Source organism: Perca fluviatilis, chromosome 12 (assembly GCF_010015445.1).
Source record: "Perca fluviatilis chromosome 12, GENO_Pfluv_1.0, whole genome shotgun sequence".
In the NCBI taxonomy this organism is placed as follows: domain Eukaryota; kingdom Metazoa; phylum Chordata; class Actinopteri; order Perciformes; family Percidae; genus Perca; species Perca fluviatilis.
Window position 1 is genome coordinate 23,032,674 of NC_053123.1, and position 22,619 is coordinate 23,055,292.

General features: G+C 41.2%; 1 protein-coding gene across 11 annotated transcripts in view; it reads left to right on the top strand.

Annotated features, from left to right (window-relative positions):
* dachd (dachshund d) overlaps positions 1-22,619 on the top strand; it is a 121,482-nt gene that overhangs the window by 54,072 nt on the left and 44,791 nt on the right. For all 11 annotated transcript variants that reach the window (XM_039818131.1, XM_039818136.1, XM_039818138.1 and 8 more), the window contains exon 4: positions 21,319-21,434. In XM_039818131.1, coding sequence (XP_039674065.1) covers positions 21,319-21,434 — 116 coding nt within the window. The remainder of the gene's footprint in view (positions 1-21,318; positions 21,435-22,619) is intronic.

Below are 22,619 nucleotides of genomic sequence, written 5' to 3' on the forward strand. Positions count from 1 at the left end.
TAAACTACCAAAATGTGAAGTACACCTACAGTACCTACACCTAATCCTCTGATATATTACTTCATAGCTTTATGTTTTTAAAGTCATTATTATTCCTCAATTTATTTTTACATATATTGATTTAAAGATTTTACAATATGTGTCACTTTTTCAACTTTTTTCATAATGCTACTGCCTAAACAGGTGCTGTAATAAAAAAAAAAAACTTTTGTAATATAATACTCATATTAAGTTCTCTGTATGTTTGTAAGAGACAGATGGCTTGCAAGTGCACAGTTTCAGAATCTCTGCATGAGAGAAAATATACAGCATTCACAGTAACGTTTTAACATGAAAACAACAGGTGTAATTCACTGATCGTTCACTTTCACTTGCCAGTGATGGCAATAAAGGTAAGAGCAGGTTCCATAACAAGTAGAACGTAATAACCGTAACAGCCATCCTTAAATGATTTGATTGACTCACGCTAGACCTCATCGCTCTATTTTAAACCTAATGGAGTCTGGGTATAATTTGACCAAGCTTTGATTGACAGCCCCTTTCTCTATCTCAACAGTAACCCCTGACGATGTACATTAGAGTCGGATTAAGGCAAGGTGCTAACACATATTAAAAAATGAAGCCAAGCCAGTGGACTGGCAAAGCTCCCTTTTTCTTCCCTTTTCCCCCCCCTGTTCCATGTACCTCCTTTTGGATGGCATCAAGTAGTGATAGGGACTTGTTAATACAGCTGCAACTTGCCCTTGTGAAGGAAATCAAATGACACAGTGCAGCAGGCCACAGAGGAAAGAATGATAGGACAGTATACTGCGCACCGAGCCTTACAGTAGAAAAGCAAGGATCAACTTCATCAAATATAGCAATGTAGCCTCGGTAACTAGGTGCTTAATTTGTCAAAATGCCTCACTTTTGTCTAGGGCATATTTTACTGTGCCTCGAGCCCTTGGCATATTTAAGAGGACCATGCTAGTATTTCCTGCGGCAGGATACTAGCCTTATTGTACTGCTTCAGCTGCTGTAAATAGTAGTAAATCTTTAGTGTTGCATTTAGTCTAGCATGACACCAAAGCCTCCCACTCAGAATGATTGAATGTAACTTATTTGATTCTGCTTCCCTTCATTTGGGGATTTTGTGAAGAGTCTGGTTTGAAGACAATGAACTAACAAAAGATTGTTTTAACAGCTGCATGTCTTTGATTACACGCTTCTTTGAAGTATCACTCTAACTTAGCCTTTGAACTTGGATAGAGATCAGAAATGAATCGAGCTTCTTTTTGATGTAAGAGGAGGGGATTTTATTGTTGAAATGTTCATAAACTGCTTCCAACCGTTTAGAGAACAAGTTCAGTGTTGATTTTTAAATTGAGGCAGGAGAAAGGGAGGGCGGCATGGGGTTTGAAGAGAGGAAAGGAGGGTGAACGTAGGTTTCATGTTCACGTGCACTCAATGACAAGGAAAGGAAAACAACGGGTTTTATTCCCCTCAGTAGAGGAGAGCTCTTGGATACAAGTTTCTTCAAAGTCTCAAGTTCCACATTTGCTTGTGTGGCTCATAAGGACAATATGCCATCCATATGTTTAACTAAATGATCGTTACATTAGTTTTCCCACTTGTAAAAGACACGCACGTGCACAGAATCTGAGGGGTTAAGCCTTCCTGTAGCAGTTATAAATATTTTTTTTTTGGAGATTATTTTTTGGGGCATTTGTAGGCCTTTATGTCCACAGGATAGATGAAGACATGAAAGGGGAGAGACATGCAGCAAAGGCCCGCAGGTCGGAGTCGAACCCACGGCCGCTGCATTGAGGAGTAAGCTTCTGTATATGTGCGCCTGCTCTACCAACTGAGCTAACCCGGTCGCGTAGCAGTTATACTTAATCTGCTTGTTGCTTTTGACAGCAGTAATAATGTGCATTTGAGGTACTTTGTTGTTTTGGACAAAACTCAAATTCTATTAAAGGATTAAGTAATTGAACACTAATCTAAAGGACTTGAGGTTTCTGTTCTTTGGTAATGCCTTTAATCTTGGCACAGTTTTAGAAAAGGCAGAGAAGTACTGAGTCACTGAGGGAAAAGCAGATTAGTTCAATATCACGTATTTTAGGGGAGAACTACACTAGCTTAGATGGATTACTGTTCAATCAGTGAATTGAAATGTAATGACGCAAATATTTCTCTATGTGCATAAACATGCAGCTGTGTCAACTTTCTATTTGCAAATTAACAGCAATAACTTAATCATGGGAATTATGTGGGTTGTCTGTACTGTGTCACATGTAATGCTTTAAAAAAAAAAGTGTGCTGAATTTGGATCACGAAATACCCAAACTACAAATTTCACACAATACCACATTTAGAAATATAATACAATCAGCTGTAGGCCATTGTGTCTTTTTTTTTCTTCCTCATTGCCAAATTAATCATGCTCCAGATCCACTCCTATTGTTCAATTTTACTGTTAACCCGTAACAATAAAGAAACAAAAATTGAAGAAATTGCTTGCCCTACATCTGTCATTGTCATTGAAAGACTGGCCATAATACTTTATTTATATTCTGCTCTGCAGATACAGTATGTGGTGTCTGTTGTAAATGTTCATTGATTCAAGGGCAGACAAATACACCCCCGACACCCTACATGACCCACATAGAGCAATATGTGCAATTCACCAGCCATTAAAATAACATGATAGACACAAATAAACTGCATTATACATTTCGTTACCCTTCTAGCTAAGTCAAATTACATTTTCAATGTCGTCTGCTCAATCTCCTCTCGTCTTTTGTGCTTTCTTTGATATAAATAGACAGACATTCAGGGGTCTGAAGAGTGGAAGTTAGAAGAATAAAAAAGGAAGAGGAAATTTAGATATTTTTAAATGATGTCCTACATTTTGTCAGCTAAAATCAGGATATTGCCTGAGCGGGGAGAAGCCATGTTCTTCAGTTGTCAAAAGGCAGTAAGTAATGATTAAAATAGCAGTGTGAAACGCGGGGAGATTAAAGTGATGCTAATGATAAGTGAGAGAAGAAAAGGGCAAGCTATATTTTAATTCCTGGGAGAATGGTTAATGACTTCTATTGCCTGAGATTAAACTAAACCTGTCTCATCAGCTTTTTCTGCTCGCTGAGGAAAAAAAAAGCCCCCTGCACTTTAATTTATTAAACTCTTTTAAGGAAGCACATTGATCTACATAGGTTAAACTTTCAAAATTTGGGCAGAAAGACGCCCCATAAAGCTGTCATGCAGGGCAAAGCTGTTGAGTTGCTCAAGGCACACTATAAAGAATTCATTATCTCCAAACTGCCACGTTTAATCAGAAAATATCAATTATTTAAAAGGGGAGTTTGCTCCTGTTTAGAGCATCAGGTTTTACTGACACACTGGATTATACTGACACGTTGAATATATTTTTCTGCTGTCTGTGGTGATGCTCTGAACTTTACCATTTTCAGCAGCCTTTTTTCATACCTTTGGCTGAGTAAATGTGCATTTGGCCACTGTAAATGGGTCCGTATAATCACATAAACAGTATAATACCATCCAACAAGTAAAATGTTTATCTCCTGTTTTCAGCTTGTTGGAGGGAGTAAGACTTGTGCTGTGAAAATTCTTCTCATGGCATTAACACAGAAGCACTGGTGACCTCTGTAATGAAATGTATGGTACTGTTGACATGGCATTACAGCGATTCAACACTGTTCATTAATCTTTGTTTTGCTAGAAGCCTTCTGGCATGTCCTTCGCCAAGGTGCGGAGCAATGCCAGAAATTGTAAGGCTCACCACATATTTCTGATGGCAATTAGCATGCATTCCGATCCACTGAGCCCCTCACATAACAGCCCAATCCTTACAGCGGCCAGAGTCTTTATCAGCACCCGGGTGATAGGAGTCATTGAACATTCCGCTGACAGCAGATTATTTTTGTTTTTATACAGATGTCAGGCTTGAGTAGGTGGTGTTTTCCACTCTTTCTGTGGGACTGTGGGCCCCGTTGTACTCTCTTTTCATCCGCAGAGGACAGAGCAATACTAAGTTTTTCATTCTCTCACTCTTTGTCGTAGTTTCTCGTTATCTTTTCTTATCTTGAACTCTGTCATTTCAGGTCTGGAAATAGGTCTGATATTTAAAGCACTGGTAAAGAATAACTGGCATCCCTTAAAGGACAAATAACAACACTCCACCAGCGCTGACTGCTGCGTGCCACAAGATTCTCAGTGGATCTTTAAGCAGGAAGCAGGCATGCAAGTAATAAGCCTTTGATTTGAAGAGACACTCATACAGATATAAGAGAACATTTCTGCAAATCTCCATAAAGAGAGGAAGCACATGTCTGAAGTACAGTCGTAGTAGCCATGATTCTGATCGATATCATCAATAGCTACTGCTGCCGTGCAGAATTTGATCCAGGAGTCTCGTGCTAATGTTCACACCTGTGTCAGACACAATGTAATCTCTTCTATTTGAATCAATGACACTTTTTATGGCCTCATCGCTTTTCCAATGTAGATAGTAACACTATTCTTGAATCACATCATCTGGAGCCCTCAGAAAAGCTTTGGATATGCTGACAGCTGAGTTAACACTTGTACAAACTTGATGAGGGCCATTTTTCTCGGCAGTCTCAGGATGTACATTGTAGGGTACATCTATGCCTCTACAGTGTTCGCGGCACTGTGCATAACCTCTAGCTTATCTTTTGACAAAGTCAAAATTTTCTTTGGGATGTTAAAGATTTAAATTTCTAGATTTGCCTGGAGTCAGAGGGAAATGTCTCTGTATGATTTTGTTGACATATTTAGGATGAAATGATTTTCTGCCCCCCGTCCCCTTTCTTGCGTAAAGTAATATCTCTGTTTCTGGGGACACATTACAATAATGCATTAAGAAATCACATTAATAATGCACATATTTTGTCACATATTTATAACTATCCCCCAGACATCAACATGTCACAGTTGTTGTTAGATCCCCTTTGGTTTCAATTAAAATCTCGCTGAGGCAATAAAAATAGCCAATTAAATTGGAGCAGGCTCTTCAGAGGTACAATTGGTCTGATTAGATTAACCTTGAACATCAATTAGGGTTAAAAATAAGCTTAAATGTGTTTTAATAACTGCCCACCATATTTGATGCTTAACTTACTACACTTGTATCACTCATTTCCCCTGTATGGATTCCGTAAGTGTCATTATTTTCACTTGATTAGCCCGCATTATTATTTATTTCCTCTCGTGCTTATTTGTAGCTTAATTATTTAGACCAGAGTATTTTTTTTTTTTATTGCGCTCTTGTTGTCAAACATTGAGACTTGATTATCTAATTACAGGAGTGTGTTTCCAAGTTGCAATAGACAATAGTGATGTAATGATGTATGACAGGCATCGTTCTACATATTAATCAACACAAGTCTCAAAAGCAGACTCGCAGCCCAGCTTTAACAGCTGTAACTTCTGCAACTTCTCTCTCTGTCAATTACTTTCTTATCTCTCACTCTGTGTCACGCACATGCATAAAAATACACACTCGCGTCTCTTCGATAGCTGCAGAGTGTCAGGCCTTTCTCACCACCACTACTGCCTGGCTCCCTTCAGTGATCCAATCCCACCTGGTAACTAAGAGCTGAGCATCCAGACGCTAAAAATATGCCTGACGCTAATGTCACACCCCCCTGCCATTTCCAGCACCCGGTTCCCAAAGCCCAGACTGGTGTGAAGGGAGGGAGCCCGAGCAGACATCTTTGTAATTCTTTTAATAACATGTGTAAATGGGCAAGGGGCCTATCGGTCTTTATCAGGCCTGGCGAGCGGAGCAGAGCAGCTGATACCACCTAGGGGCTGGGAAATGCCTGATTCATCTAACAGCCCGTGAAGCTGATTAATTTCACTCTTCATTAAGAATGTGTTGTGGCCTCTTCTCTGGACTTAAGCATATCTCTCCACCACCACACAGTCTTTTGGTCATCTTTTTTGCTTCTTCTCCGGCCTTTTCTCTCACTTCTTTCCTGGGCAGCGTTCGCAGCAGCGGCCACCCTCCTCCTCCTCTCTTTGCGCCCTTGGCAAATGAAAGGTCAGAGACGCTGCAGTGATTAATGAGCAGTAGACTCTGGGATCTCTCTGTCAACCCCCAACCCCACGCCAGTCCCCCTCCTCTCCATCCCTCCCTGCTCCTTGCATTATTTCATCTGCTAATGTCACACAACGCTACTTAGTTAAGTATGTCGCGGAGAAAACAGTGTTGTGTGTGTGTGTCTCTGCCGAGCTGTATAGACACCAACTCTGATGAACTTTTCTGTGAGCCATAAAGGGAGGGAGGAGAGCATTATCAAGGAAGGGGAAGCGGGGGCAGCGCTCACAGAATGTTTTTGGGCCAAAGAAAAGGTGCTGTAGTGTAAATGGTGGGCTCTCCACTCAGCTTTTCATTTCAAGATGTTGCTACCAAGTCTAATGATTTAAGTAGTGTGCTCTCAGCACAAAAAAACTCCACTTCAGAAGCTTGGCGGTTTTATGGTGTAATTGAATGTGAACGTCACCGCTCCTTTCACAGGATAGATGACACTTCATGGGCTCAGACCAACTGTTTATTTGAAAAAGTAATGAAATATTTACTCTCCATTGCAGAACAGATTAGCAGCCATAATTGACTGCGACAGAGGTCTATGCACAAGTATGTGTGCGTTTTATAGCGCGCATGAGAGAGAGAGAGGCAGAGGGAGAGAAAGAGTTAGAGGGCCCCTCATGTTTGAATGCAGATCTTCAGCACACAATAGGCCCGTTAGTGAGGCTGAGTTTCTGCCTGTCACTTTCTCTCCACATGTTGCTTTTTCTTTCAGAGATAAGTGGGCCTAATGCTGAACAAATAGTGGAAATCAGAAGCCACTGAGAATCATTTGCCTCCCTTTTTCCCATGGCTCCCAAATAGACACCCAGACTCAGAGACGGAGGGAGTGACGATGAGAGAGGGAGAGCGAGACGGGAAAGGGGGGGGGCAGGGAGAACAGAAGAAGAAGAAGAAAAAAAAAATACTCAATGAGCAAAACAATTTTGTCACCACAAGCAGATCCAATTGAAAAGTCTCCTGGATGGGGAAGAGCTGGAGTTGTCAGATCAGGCCATGGCAATGAATAGATCCAAGCAGGCTAAATTGGCATCAGGTGTGGGCTTCCCCTGGCCGGTGATAGGCTCCCACATTGTGCTGGCTAGACATTTGGCCATTTTCAAATATAATGGGAGAAATGAATGCAAATGAGTGAGTGGACTGAAATGTATTTAAATGCAGATTGAATGGGGGGCTCTGCGTAGCGCCTGATAACAAGTTGCTTTAGGAGAAGGGCCACATTGTGTTGGATCATCCCTCCAGCCCCCACCGCTCCGATCCCCACACCAGCCGTCCTGTTCTCTCTCTCTCTGTTGCACTTGTGTCTCATAAGGGGCCATTGTTCACTGGGTAAACTCTCTCAAAACTATTTACATTACTCATTTATTTGAATTTCAAATATTTTGGGTTCTTTCTTTCTCCCATATATAGCTGACACACATGCAGCCTGCCGCCTCGGGCTAGCCAGTAAAATAGTAATTGCAAAAGGACAGGGGGCTGTGGCAGAAAAAGAAAAAAATAAAGCCGGAAAAAGGAGGGGTTCAATCATTAATGATAATGTTGCTTATGTCCATAGCCTCATTAGAGGCAGTATAGCAGCTAGTAGCATGTGTTTCACAAACAAGTTCCCCCTGCCCACTGCCGGTCGACCGCTAGCCCACGGCGATCCATCTTCTCAAACGTCTCCTTCCCATATTTAAGGAGCTCTCGTTACAGCCTTTCCCAGACCTGTGAATTTATGGTGCACTACAAGCGGTTAGCATAATCGCCGGGAATGCAGTCATTTCAGCGGGAATGTGGGAATTAGAGCAGGAGGGAAAAGGAAAGCTGTTGGTCTGTTAATTGAATTCCATAAGAATCCTTTGCAGTAGCTTTGCCTTGTGGACACATAGGGCTCTGAATCAAATTCTCTCTCAATGTATTTGTAAATGTTTCCTTGTTTTTCAAAGACCTAATAGAACAAAAATAACGAAACCTTGATATTAGACAGCAATTAGAGACATAGCTTACTTTTACAAACTGTTCCACAAAATTTCCACTCTCTGATCTCAGCAAATAGAACAAGCGGAGAGTAAGAAGAGGGTGCGTTCGCCTCCTTAAAAAAAAATCTGCATTTAAAATGCAATTTACATGCAATTAAATGTGATTAATTAGAGACACTAACCTCTGCCCGTCCTGTGTGCAAATAATGTATCATGCATTTCAGTGTCAACCAACTCGGATGTTTACTTCAACTTTGTGTTCATCAAGAGCCATCATTACAGTATGTTTAGTTTCCACAAAGGCATAAAACTAAAAAAAGGCATTAAAAACCCTTCAACACAGTCTTGGCTTTAGGGAGGTTATTTAGATAAACAAGTTGTACAGGACGTTGTGTTCACAGTGGACTCTGACTGTGTTAGTAACTTTAAAATGAGACAAGATAATGTTCCGAATGCCATTTATTTAAAGTTGGCCCTGTTAGCATGGGGTGGGGGGGGGGGCAGCTGGGGCAGCGGCTGCAGAGATGTTTCAGTGTCCAGAAGTTTCCATGCGGTGATTAATAGGAGGGGTAATGTAGTGGGGAAATGAGTAAACACTCCCTTGCTCCTGGCTTTGTGCTTCAACGGCTTGATGACAAGGGCAGAGCAAGGTGAGAATTAAACAGACCTGCAGAAGAAGAGAAAAAGAAGGGGAAAAAAAGCAGGCTGGAGGGAGGAGTGAAGCATGACAGACCTGGGCAGTGAGTGGGAGTGGGGAAAGGGCGACTGGGAAGAAAAAAGGCCGCCCTGACAAAAGTGGAAGTGGAAGTTTCTCCTGAAGAAGAATAATTAAAAGCGCTCAAGGGAGGGCAGTTTTAATTTCACATGTAAGGGGCTAAAGATTTCATTTAAAGGCACGGCGAGCGGAGAGGAGGTTAATAAGATGAACAAAGCAGGGAATGTGAGAACATACAGTGTGAGGAAGCGCGTTGGACTTTCACCTGACACGTTTTTAATTATTGAACCTCTGATATTTCTCTGTTGAAGAGAAGGGGTAAAAAGAGAAGATTAACTGATTAATGGTCATGGTAACCAATTACTCACTCATGGGGAAATAGATGTAACTTCACCACAGTAACACTTCTCTTCAGCACTAAACGTCACAGAGTGTAGCATCGCTTCCAACACCAAGGCTAAAAGCATACTCTTGGTTGTGCTGGCGGTCTTAGTAGCTGCCTACTGGGAACCCCACCAGAGCATTGCATAATAACTCCTTCTAAAAAAGTGAACTTGCTTCTACAGTCGAATATGTGCTCTTGATCACTGAAATCTCACTCCATTAGTGCTATCTGAAGCTGATGCATCCCAATTATCATAATAAGATCAGCTTGGTCCCATACTCCATGGGACTCCAAACTCTCTTACTGCCACAAAATGATCAAAAGGACTTTGTGAACTAGACCCAGAGTCCCAGCTGTGGGCTGATTTGTTCAGTAGTGGTGAAAAAAGAACTTTAATTGAATATGATGTATTTCTTTTACTTGTACTTGTGGGCCCAGGCTGCTAAAAGAGAACAACAGAGCTATGCCAGCTTGTTTTATCTTGGCTAGATATCGACCCTAGAATACTTTTCTTTACTTAGATCACCGTTCAAGGATATAATACAATTCAGTGTTTGCCAAGCTGTACCCCAGTGATAGACTCTCTCTCTGGGATGCCAGCAGCATGCTCCACAGATCTTGATATGTCCCCCGAACTCCTCCCTCTTTGTGAAATCATTAACATTGTCATTGTATGCATGGGAATGACTGTTGTACTGCAATCCCAAAATCCTGTTCCGCCGCTGCGTCGCACTGCACACACACTGTTTGACACTTATGTATTATATGTTTATCAGTCTCTAATGAAACACTGACAAGTTCCATGCACAAGGGATACTGTGTTCCATTAATTGCCCTTAAGGAACCTTGGGCACTCACAAAAAGGCTGGTCCTATTGCAGCTGACAGCAGAGGGGCCCTCAGTCCCGGCCCCCTGGAGAGGGAAGATATTAAGCGTTAGCAACGTCTGCACTCGCTCCTTCAGTCTCTCTGTCATTCCTTTTCTCTCTCTCTCTCTCTCTCTCTATGCATCTGTCTCCCTTGGATGTAAAAGGTGTCTCATTCTATTTCTTCAGCCACACGTTACTTGACCACGGTGTTTAGCACGGAGCTTGACAAAGAGAGCTGTGCCAGTTAATTTGTCAGAGAGTGTTTGTGATTGATTTATTCATCTAGGGCTCAACAAATGTTTGCACTGTGATGAATCCCCTGAACCATAATTTACTTCAAATTAAATCCAGGCCTCTAATGACACACAGATATGTATTTAGCAATTGATTAATAAACACAGTTTATTTGGATTTATTCGAACATTTCCAAGATTTATTAAAGTGCCCATATTATGAAAAAATCACTTTTTCTGGAATGTGGGGTGTTATTTTGTGTCTCTGGTGCTTCCACACGCATACGAACTTGGGGGAAAAAAAAGCCTTCAGTCTCCGGGTGAGCTGTTCAAAATCGGCACGGCTTTCTACGTCAGTAGCTGAGACGAGGTGGCTAACCGTAGCATGCTAGCTCGTTCTCAATGGCAAAACACTGCTACAACACACACTAGTTGACCTTAATCTACAAAAGAACTACTTACATGTCCCTGTTCTGCAGGTATTCCACGCAAAGTTGTAAGTGCGCCCTCGTTTAGAAGAAGTCTCCCGGCTAATCCTGCCTTGTACTAACTGAAGTTGTAGAAACAAACAGCTAGATGATGTGATCCTTACCTAGCTACTGCACATGTGCAACTGCCAACAAAGATGGGATAGAAGTGCGATGCCTCACTCTGTAGCTAAAACAGAGACCTGAACACACAGGGTGAAAAGAGGAGCTGCAGCAATGTGCAGTACAACAAAAATATGGTGTTTTTTTGAAAATTAAACCATGTAAACCTTTTCTGGTACAACCTCAAAATACAATTATGAACCTGAAATGAGCATAACATGGGCACTTTAAGCACAAAAGTTGTAATCACACCCAAAACTGTATGTGAGATATATATGCTGTGAGACAATGAGGGAATCAATTATACATTTTTTTAACCCCAACCTTTTCTTTGTTCTGGATGGCTTTAATAATTATGGACCTAATTAGTCTCAATGTTTTTGTCCAACAAAATTGTAAAGGACTGAGGGGAAATGCCTGTATGACATTTTTTTATTGATATTAAACCCGATGGGAAAAGGCCACTGGTGTCACTGTGTTATTGACATTTGTTGCAAATATTCTGTATTTTCACCGTTATTTCAGCGTTTGTGGCCTTACTATGTGCTCATATTTATTTTTCAAATGTGAAAAACCCTTCTCGCCTCAGCTATCCTTTCAAAATCTGCATCTCCCTTGTGAGATCCGCGATCTCTCTATTAGAATGTGACAAAACATTTATTCTCACTAGAAATTATGGTCTGTAACATCCTCTAATGTGATTCACAGTTTATTTGCAAGTCCATCGCCGCGTTGAACAAGGGGTTATGGGCGCCTCACACATATGGATAATTTTAAGCAGATGCATCTGGCATGGCTACCATGCTATGATTAGTTTTCAGAGCATTTGTGAGTGTGTAAACCATTGCTGACATGGATGAAATATAGCCTAGGTTCACTGGGAGTGCAGAGAGAAGAAATGTACCCCATCTGTAATACACTGTGTAGACTAATATCAGCTCCTTTTCTCTGATATTGCAGTGAGATATCGATCTGGTAAAATTGTCCCATATTGGAGCTGTCTGTTGTGATATTCATCATGCTGTCACCTCTCCCCAACACCTACGCGTTATTAGAAACCCGGGTTTGAAGAGGTTGAAGGGTTTTAGTCTCCGAGATGTAGCGAACAATTCATCATGAGAGAGAGACGGAGAGACGGAGAGAGGGAGAGAGAGAGAGAGAGAGAGAGAGAAAAGAATTCAGGTGAGGTGATGCTTGGGTAAGATTTATGTCTAGTCAGGCTGTACATTAAGAATTATATCATCAAGCAAGAGGACACCAGCAGCTTCACTGCTATCTGCTGAGCAGGCCTATTTGCTCTCCTGCCAGGCTTAAATGGAGTTTTTTTTTCTATCTCTTATGAAGCTTTTAAGAGAAATCTGAAGTCTCAGGGAGCGTAGTATCTCAACCCAAACAGAGTTATTTGTGAAATGCACGGCAGCTTGTCAAAGGCAATTGTTATGTATGTGGGGATTTCAGTGAGCCTGACATCATATTTTGCGTTCAATGCCAGTCGCTCATCAGGAATAAAGCCTGTAACTGCTACGTGCCACTTTCAATTCGGCCCACTTCAGGGTGGGACTCTATTTTGAGTTCCTGTTATTTCTTCTCTTTGCTTGCAGTCAGAAATTCTTCCGGGAAGATCACAGAGATGTACACAGACGGAATCCAATTCTTCCGTGTCTTGCAGAGGAGTCAGACTTTGATTCGTCTTTAACTCAGTACAAATGCTCGTCTGGGAATGTGCAGGCTGGGGGCTGCCTCTGAAGTTCTCTCTCTCTCTCTCTCTCTCTCTCTCTCTCTCTCTCTGGGAAGTGTGTGTGCTTGCACGCTAGGCTCTGCTCTGTTAGCCTCGATGTTATTGGTGTAAACAGCATTTAAAGCACAGCTGGCCAAATTGATCAGGGCTTGCGTTGGAGTGAACTTGAGCAGCAGAGAGTGGGGCTGCATAAACAGGGCTGCTTGTATCTAAATATGCAAACACTCTCACAGCAGTCCACACTCAGGGGAACAGACACTGTTACTTCGGATGGGGAAACAGTGAGAAACAGGCTCGAGCCATAACCTTTCCGTGTATACAGAGAAAGAGAGAGAAGACAGGAACATTTTTCCTGATTATGTAAACATTTCTTTCCCTCCCAACATCATTTTTGGACTCCTCCAAGTATTTACTTTTCATTAATTATTGAAAAAAAGAAAATCAGGAAAGAAATTGAATAAACAGTAGATAATTTTTGTTTAATGTTTCACACAGGATCCCAGTCCTTGGTGCAATTAATGCTAATCACCATGGTCTTCCTGTTTAGCTTGAACTTGGAGTGTGTTTGTGAGTCGTTGCTGTCTCTCTGTCCACATATTTTCCTCTGTCTCTCTTGCCTTAACTCTCTCTCTCTCTCTTTTTCTCTCTGCGTTTCCTTGCTCCATGTCTGCTGTTAGTCACCGTGTCTCCTCGTGTTATGATTACATCACCCTTTCTGTCTGTTGTGTCCATTTAGACCTGAAATTAATCACATCCGACAATCTGGTGGTGCTATTCCCAAAGTTCAAAAGCTTTAGTGGTGAGAGGGTGATATACAGAGAGAGGTGGAGGGAGAGACAGAGCAAGGTGGAGCACATCAAGCATGTTGGAGGTACTTACCATTTGTAGAGTACAGTATATTAATTGCTTATCGGTTTTTGATTTCAGAGTCATTTAGAGTCAATCGAACGCATAATTTTCACAGCTATTGTTCTTTGGGGTTTGTTAATTGTCACCCCACTGGCAGAATTAAAAGCAAATTAAAAGCCTTAACTATTGACTCTATCTGAAGTCACTCTCCACAACAATTTCACAAAACAATGGGGAGGATTAATGAAAATACAGCTTGATTTCTGTTCTCCAAAGCTTTTTGCTATGGGGAACCAATTAACTACCCTTCAGGATGACTTTCACTTCTAACTGCCGGTCTGTTCCACTGCCAGAAACTGGGATTAATTCTCAATTAATCCCTCCACCAGAACAACTCTGCCTTTGTCTGCTGGGGAGGACATGAGCATACAACACCGAGGTTACCCCAAGCCTGTTTGGTGGAGGAACTCCACCCCTCCTAAGATTGATACACCCTGTAGACTAGCTCTTCTCAAGCTGAAAATAAGAGCCATTAAAAGGGAATGGTTGACAATGATTTTTGTTTTAGGATTTTGAGCTTTATTAGCCATGCATATTAATGAGTCAATTAATTCCATTCGTCCTCGCGAGTGGTCTGTTTGTTTTTGCCTGACCTTTTTATCTTAGATGCGTTCACGCTCGGCTTGGTTTAAGCACTTACTCCATACTGTGTTTCCCATAGCCTCACGTCCAAAAAGGGAGTTTTTATGTGTTTAGCACTAAGATTCTCCCCCCCCTCTCTTTTGTTTTCTCTCTGCAACTCTCTCGTTCTCATCCGTCCACCCTCCCCCTCTATCTTTTTCTTGCTCTTTCTCCCTCTGTCAGAATGCCTGCTGGATGTATTCCTCTCTAAATGTGACAGGAAATATGCTATTATAGCATGCAGAATATTTGCCTGATGGGATTTGCAGTAAAATTACTACATTTCCTTTCCATTAGGATCTCTAAAACCCCTCTCTCTAATTTATGATTAGCCTGGCAAAAAGACATGTTATATACATAAAGACTAAAGTAGCCCCCAGTCCACATTTAGCCCGTCCTGCTTTCAAAGTTAGTTGAGAGGACAGGAGAAATAATTGAAAAGTGCAGCTGGACTGTGTACAATCTTGTAAGGGATGCCTAGAAAATGAGATTAATCAGTGCACAGACATTGTGGGGAAAAGTTTGCAGTGAATGCCTGACAGTCGTGCTCTTTCTCTCATTTCAAATGTTGGCAGGCTAGCAGGCAGCTCCAAGGGAAATGCGCTCCTTTCATACTTGAGTAATTGATGAATTGTATGCAATATGCAAATGAGAATCCATAAATCTTATGAATGACAGCTTAATTTATGTGAGCCTTAATGAATGCAGGATTAGATTTTAATTAAATATCCTCAAAGGCACCCTGACTGGGTAAGTTTTTAAAGCCTTGTTTTGAAGACTTGTTTCATATGCATCGCAGTTCATGAAAACGAGAGATCAGTGAGAGTGGTTAGATGAAATTTCCTCGCAGTTTGAAGATAAGACCTGTTCTGTTTTGCTAACCAAAGGCACTTGCAATTAATAAATATTGGAGCAAAATCATATCTACCAATCTCATTTAGGCTTTCCTGGAACTGCTCATTCTCATACATTTGATTAACTGCATTTACTTTAAACGCTATCTGATTTCTAGCATTTGGTACAGTATCTTTTTAATTAAGAGAATCATCCATTAGGCATGGAAAAGTCAACCAATTAGGCTTTCCTCATCAGTTCCCGTGATGTAGGAAGTCTGCTTACTCATTATCAGAGTCTGTTGATGTGATACTAAACAATCTTGGACTCTGTAGTTATGGGACATACAATTATGAAATCAGCTTCTAACATTAATGATGCATGGGAATAATCAGCAATTTATCGCGTTTCAGATCTTTTTTTAGATTGTATTTCACAGCTGAGAGGCTTCAAACAGCTCTAATAGAATGTGATTACAAGAGTAAGCTCTTTGGAGCTACTGTACCAGTGATTTTCTTCTGAAGCCTGGCTGTGGTTTCATGACACAGGCATGAGGAAGGAGCGCGACTGACTCCCAAGTTCCTCCGTACCATCAGGCTCTGTGATGGTCACAGCCAGCGTGGTTCTAATCAGGCCTGAGCCTAGACAAAGGCACCAGGAAGGCACCCACTCTCCTAACTACTACTGATCTCAACCCCGCACATTAGTCCACACAGGGATCAGAGCACAGACAGCACTTTAAAAGGGGTTTTAGCGGGATTGATGCTAACTCTCTCTCGCCTTTGATTTCACAACATTTGATCTGTGATATATTGTTCCGTAACAAAAGGTTCACAGTTTGCAGGCGGATGCAGCTGTTTCTACCCCTAACAAATAAAAGTGTGTGTTTTTTTTCCTTCTCTCCCCTCGCACTCACAGACTCGCTGTAATCCAGCTATCTAGATCAGATAAGCGCGATGTGGCTACCTGTGCGAGGCGGTGTTTGACAGGTGCAAGGGGAAGCTGATTGAGATAATCCAAGAATAGGCTCAATGCAAATACAGATACAAGATGTGGATGAGGATAGATGGATGCATGAAAAAGACGGATGAGTGAATGCATTCCCATGTATCACACTGTGACTCTGAGATTATGATCATCACAACCAATAGACTGCCAAGGTCAGCAGGAAGTATAAATCATCTTTTTTCTTCTTCTTTTTGTTGAAGGATACATATTTTCCTGTCATTTTCAGATTTGTTCTGTCAGATTATCAGGATTGTTATTTTTATATTGGTATTATCAAGGGCTGCGACTAGCAATTATTCTCCATCAATTAATCTGACAATTAAGTTTTTAATAATTTAATCAAGTGGTGTATAAAATGTCAGAAAAATGTCAAAAATGCCTGTTTTAAAAAAACATTCCTAAGGCTCAAGGTGAATGCCTGAAATTGCTTCTTTTGTCCGTCCAGACTAAAACCCAAAGCTTTTCAATTTACATTCATAAAACAAAAAAAGCAGAAAACATTTAAGAAGCTAAAACCAGAGAATGCTTGACAGTTTTGTTTGAAAAAATGACTAAAACGATTCATCAGTTATGAAATAGTTGTTGATTAGTTTTTGAATAATGTCTAATATTGTAAGGAGTCTAAAAAACAGAAATACTCGTCAAAAGGAAACGTACTAATGAAATACTTCTCGGTTCCTCATCTGTTATCGCTGCTTCTGTGTTTGCCCACACTATTGTGTTCTCCATAGCGGAGCTGAAGGCAGTTCATCAAGGTGGGTTACATTCAAATAAGCTGATAACTAATTAGACATATACAGTATGTTATCGCCACGAATCCACAGTGGGAAATCAGAATGTGTTCATTTTTACTACACTGCAGCTTAAATGTCCATCTTCCTTTTTTTTTCTTCCTTTTTTTTGCCATTAGGCAGCTTTTTCTTCAAAGTGGAGAAAACAAACAGTAGACCTTGTTTCCAAAATAACACATTTCTAGAATTAAAGTTAAAACATTTCATCCTTTCGCCTTAACCAACCCTGTTATCTTATCTGTGGGGATTTTAAATTAGTGGGAATACACCACAGCCATGTTATCCCGGTCTTTCAACAAACATGACCTCTTAGGGGAGTTGTGCGCATAATGTTTAACTGTCTGATTGACCCACATAAATAAATAAAAAAAAAACTCTAAACTCAGCATATTCTGGCCCCTGCTGGTCTGAGGCATCTGCATTTCTGCCTGACCTGGCACTTAAAAGCTAAGGTGCTGCTTTGTTTTATCAATAAGACCTTGTTTTCATGGCTGGTCACCACCCCGCCAACCAATCAATGGGGCATGCTCTGCTATCGCTGTGAGAGAAATGAAAAATAAACCCCAGATAATCCTTCAGTTAAAAGGTTACTCAGGGCGATAAAAGCTATTTTGTTAATTTATTTACTCTCTGCACTGGAGAGATAAAGAAAAGGAACAATTAGGGAATTCTAGGTGAGAGATTTTAAAAGGGCAATGACATTGGGTTAATATTTTATAAGGCCTGATTGGCAGAGACCTGGAGAGGCCTTTTGTTTACACAAGCCCCAGACGGAATGATTCACTCGCTTGTTTTGGCCGACTGGGCGGAAATGGAATAAATATCTTCATCCTTACCTTTTAGAAACGTCAAACAAAAGACCGAGATAAAAGGTTAATGGCTCAATCATAACCACCAGGAAATAATATTATGCTCTTTCTCTGCAAACTGGAGTCACTATTGACATAATCAGGTTGAATTCCTAAAGATATCCGAAGATGGGAGGAGCAGATGATTTTTGCGTGTAACTAAATCCACTGAGGGAGTGTGCTCACTTGGGCTAAACATTACTTTTGTGGTTTCAATTGATTTATAACAGATCATAATCACTGCATTAACGGCGTTCTGGGTAATAAGATCTCAGTCACCGCTTCCGTCGACAGAACAGAGTCTGATAGTGAGATGTCAGAATTTTGCCATGAGATCAAAAACCGTCCTGATATCTCATGCGATATTATACCTCCTATTATACCTATCACCTCATGTTGGCTTCCTGTAAACGGGGTGAGAACGTGAATTTAATTATTGTGCTTTTATTGCATTGTAGCGCTGAAATTGGACTCGTGTGGAGTGTATTGTTGGGCCCCGTGTAATCTGATTGCCTGCGCAGCGTAGTGTGTTGGATAGTATCAGGTTCCAGCCGACTCTGCTGGGTCAACACACGGCCGGGCCATTAAGGGAAGTCTGGTTCAGGGAAAGTTCACCACTATTTTCTTTTCACCATGGTAGCGAAACAAAAAAGAGAGAATAGATGTATAACATATTTGTGGCCCCAGCCCAAAGCTGGTGAGGCCTATTTTGTTTCCTTAATTAAGGCCAAAGATACGAGGGCTCTGGATATCTTTAGTATAAATATAAATAAAGCAGGGAATAAAATTCTTTCATGATTGACCTCCAATACAGAAATAATATTATCCAAATGAATCCATTCGAAACATTTTAAAGTAGAGAAGAGAAAATGAAAAGAAGGCGAGAAAGATTAGAAAAGACAGCGGATAAGGCATGAGAAGAACCAAAATTCCAATCATAAATCCAGTTGTGCTTTCTTTTCTTTTTTTGTTGCAATAATGGCCTAGTTTGGAGCAGTTTCTGTGCCAGGCTATTTAGGGAATCAGCATCTGCTGCTTGATAAATAGCTTGGCTCTTTTGTTTCAGGCCAGGTTGAGTTCCTCTCTGGACCCGGCTTATTAGCCTGGATGGCTCTGACCATTGCAGATCTGCAGTGATGTTAGCATGCATGCCTCAGCTATGGCGTTTCCAGGAACTAAATTACATATTTTAATGAGTATTACGCTAAACTACATGAAACACAAGTCTGCGATAACATTGAATAAAAGAGGAAAATAGTCACAGCACACCCACTTATATAAAGTGTATGCCTTTTCTGTAAATTTAAAAACCTGCTCAGTCATAAGATATGAAGATAATTTTGGAGAGGCTTTCCTGTTGCTTGGGGGCTCCTCAGTTCAAAACTCCTTTTCGGTTGGTGTATTGCTTTCATGGCTAGCCAGTGTTATTTGTGTGCGGAGAGTAGCTGAAACGCTATCCTTTTAAACGCAGACACATTCTCTTGCAGCCTATCTAAACATTTCCTTTACTTAACTGGGTCTTTGTACCTGGGTTCACATCTTTTGACATGATCTAAGGCTGATGTGACATTTTTTTGTCCATTTGAGGGCCTTTTTTGCTTTTAGTATTGTTGGTAAAAAGCCTTTTACCCATCACATACCCTCTATTGAGGTCTTTCATAAATAATTCAGCCAGAGTACAAGTGAAAGTGATGACAGCAAAACTGTGTGCGATCTCTCCCTCTCATAAGATCAAAGAGCGGCTTCTATAGAAATAGGAATTACATTTCCAAACCTTCCTAGGGTGAGCGGGTGCTCATTTCTCTTTCTCCCTCTCTTTCTCACTGCCCTTCTCTCACTTTCTGTCATTCGCTCTCCCGCTCGCTACTTCTTTCTATCACTTTTGTGTTTTCCCTCCAAAGGGACACAGTTGGGTGAAGGTCTGCTTTTAGTCCTAAAACCTCCAGAGCCGGTATATGAGAGAGTCAGCACATTCAGACAGATAGAGCGAGTGCACTCTATTAGCAGGACTGAGGTAAATAAACCTCACAAGACACGGCTGAATACATTCAGCTACTAAGGCTGTGTGGTATCTGAACTAAAACGCTGCATCACTCGGCAGATACTGCCTTTGGGAAATGTAGTGAAATGTACTGTAACACAAACAGCCTCATATACTGTACTGGCTGATAAAGTCCAGAATGGGCCATCATTGTTAAAACAATCAGAACAACTCTTCAGTTAGTTACATTGGTTAATTCAATTTGAAATGAATTTAATTATTAACCCCACAAGTCATTTATCATCTGAAAGTCATTTGACAAACAGAACAAGTTCACCTACAAAAATACAGTAACAAATAATGTCATGAAATACTGTTTTATAAGTCTAGTGAACAGTGGTGTATCAGGCCACCAAAATACTTAGTACCTAGTATTGACATATATTTGTGGAGAGATTTTTGATATTCTCGAGATTAAACAAAAGAAATTACAACAAACTTGACTGATTATTTACAATAATAATGCAGTCTTCTAAAGGGCTTTAATAGGACGGAAGCTCAGCCAACAGGTCCCGGGTTTGATTTCCAGCCCTGTTCTTTCTCTGTAAAATTTATCCTGTTTATCCATGTTTCCTCCCATAGTTACAGCACGTTACGGAAGCCCTTTGGTGTTTTAAAGATGGATTGAACTCAGTTCATATTAGAGAGAACTTAGTATCCCGGTAAAGCTTGAAAATGGACTATTGTATGTGAAATAATGTATGAAGCCAATATGTCACCTGTGTCAAGTCACCATAATTCATCTTTAGCTGAGACATCCAGCTCCTTGTTCATAAAGAATATACCTCTATAGAATCTTGGCCTCCTCATTATATGCTCATTGCATTTTGTTTTACCCTGTGGCCTTTTCTTTGTAACTATAAGCCAGCAAAGTAGGTATTGATTGCAACTCAAAGCTGTATTAATAAGTGAATGAGTAAGATGTGTGGAAAGTCAGGGGTGTATCTGCTTTGAAGGCCTTTTCTCCTGCACACTAAGGTGGCACAGTCATTTATCACGGCTGGATCTGTGCCCCTCGTTTGGTGTAATAAAACTCCCCCATCAGAACCGTCCAACAGGTCTGAATCACTCTGTCACACCACCTTCCAGCTAAGGCACGCATTAAATCAAGCAAGCAGAACATTTCCTAAGGCAGCCATTGCCTTTTAATTTCCTGAAGAACCTTAAAATATCATTCATTACCAGAACTACACATATTTGGTTTTTAAAAGTCTCATAAATCAATAGTGGCCTGACTGCAATAATTATAACAAGTTAACATGTAATTTCCAGGCCGAGGGCCGCACACTGGATTTTAGCATATGCAAACGAGGCAATTCAAATAGTGTGGGGATATTAATACGGAGGAACAGGTAACGAGGTACGGGTTATGAATTATGCATCAAAAAGTGGTTGATCTTCAATAAAGGAAATGAATTCACCGTGTAATCTAATTAGTTATGGAAGTCTATTATGTTGAGCTGCAGAAAGCAACTGTCCTTGAAAAGAAATTTATTTACAGTACATGTTAGCTCTTTGGAATGGAATTTCATTCTGGAGTGCTCCAAATGTTAACACCCCCCCACTGCCACCACCACCCACACAACCCCTCCTTCCCCTGCCAGTCTCCTCCTTGTCTCTCACCCCCCATTCTCCTCCTTCTTTGCCCGGTGTTTTAGCTCCAGACCCGGCCGACCTCCGAAGAGGACCCAGAGTGTGACATCGCCGGAGAACCCCCACATCATGCCCCACTCGGTCCCTGGCCTCATGTCCCCTGGCATGATCCCACCCACAGGTATGGTTTGTTCTTAGTCTGTAGCGCTCTGTCACTGTTGCTAAGGCTCTAATTCAGTCTGTCTGGGTCTCTCCTATCTCTCTTTTCCTTTCTGTCACACATACACACACACACACACACACACACACACACACACACACACAACCTTCCCACCAGTGGCCTCCCCGCAGCTTGTCCTCGAAATGGCAACCAGTCCAAAGTGACACATGCACCCAACCACCAGACACCAGCCGCTCATTCGTTTACCAAAAACAGATCCTCTGCTCAACCCCCGGAAACCAAGCGGGGGAGAATAAATTGGAGTGGAGATCTTTTCTCTCAGATTATTCCAGTAGATGCTGCATTTTGCCTTGAGTGCATTCTAATTAGTGCGATTAAATCCACTCCACTGGTATATGTACATAGGCAGTGATGATGCTAAAGCAAGCTTATCGCCACAAGAATCAACAACAACCGTTTGTGCCCTAACTTACCCCTGGGCCGAGTCTTATTGCAACCAATGCTTTTGTTCTATTTGTGGCTGGCTTCATTGTGACTGCTTTGATGTTGGTGGCTGTAAGTGCTCTGATTTGCATATTTTGCTCTCCCTCTTGATATGTCTTTAATGATATTGTACTGTCGAACGGAGCTCTTTGAATGCTCATACAGTGTACAGTACACACTGTGTTTAACCAGCTATTTACTATAGTACTTTACAAAGAGATGAAACACCATAGCTGGTTTTCCATGGTAAAAAAGCGTACAACTATTTTGACAGACTTGTAATTATCCTACCTTTTTTTTTTCCATCTCTGTAAAAACAGTCTGGAAGTGTTTTTTCTTTTTCTCTTTCACCAAGAGCTAGCGAAGCAGCGTCTGTGAAGGGTTTGAAACTCAATATTAAAGACAGATTGGGCCATCCTTGTGATTCAGTACAATGGAGGCTCACAGGCTACTGCTTTGAACTCTGGGAATAGGTTGAGGTCACTGGCTATCTACGGCGTAGTACAGAAGGCGAACTTAAAGGCCGAAGTGAACACAGAGAGGGACAATGATGAGAAAGACCCATGTTATTTAGTGGAACATAAAGCAACAGAAAAGCCTTTTGATATCATCCCCTTTAAGCCCAGAGGGACTCTATGATCTTGACATTTAGTCAGGGTATTCAGGGGGCAGAGATAAAATAATTGAGGTTTTTGGTCTTCT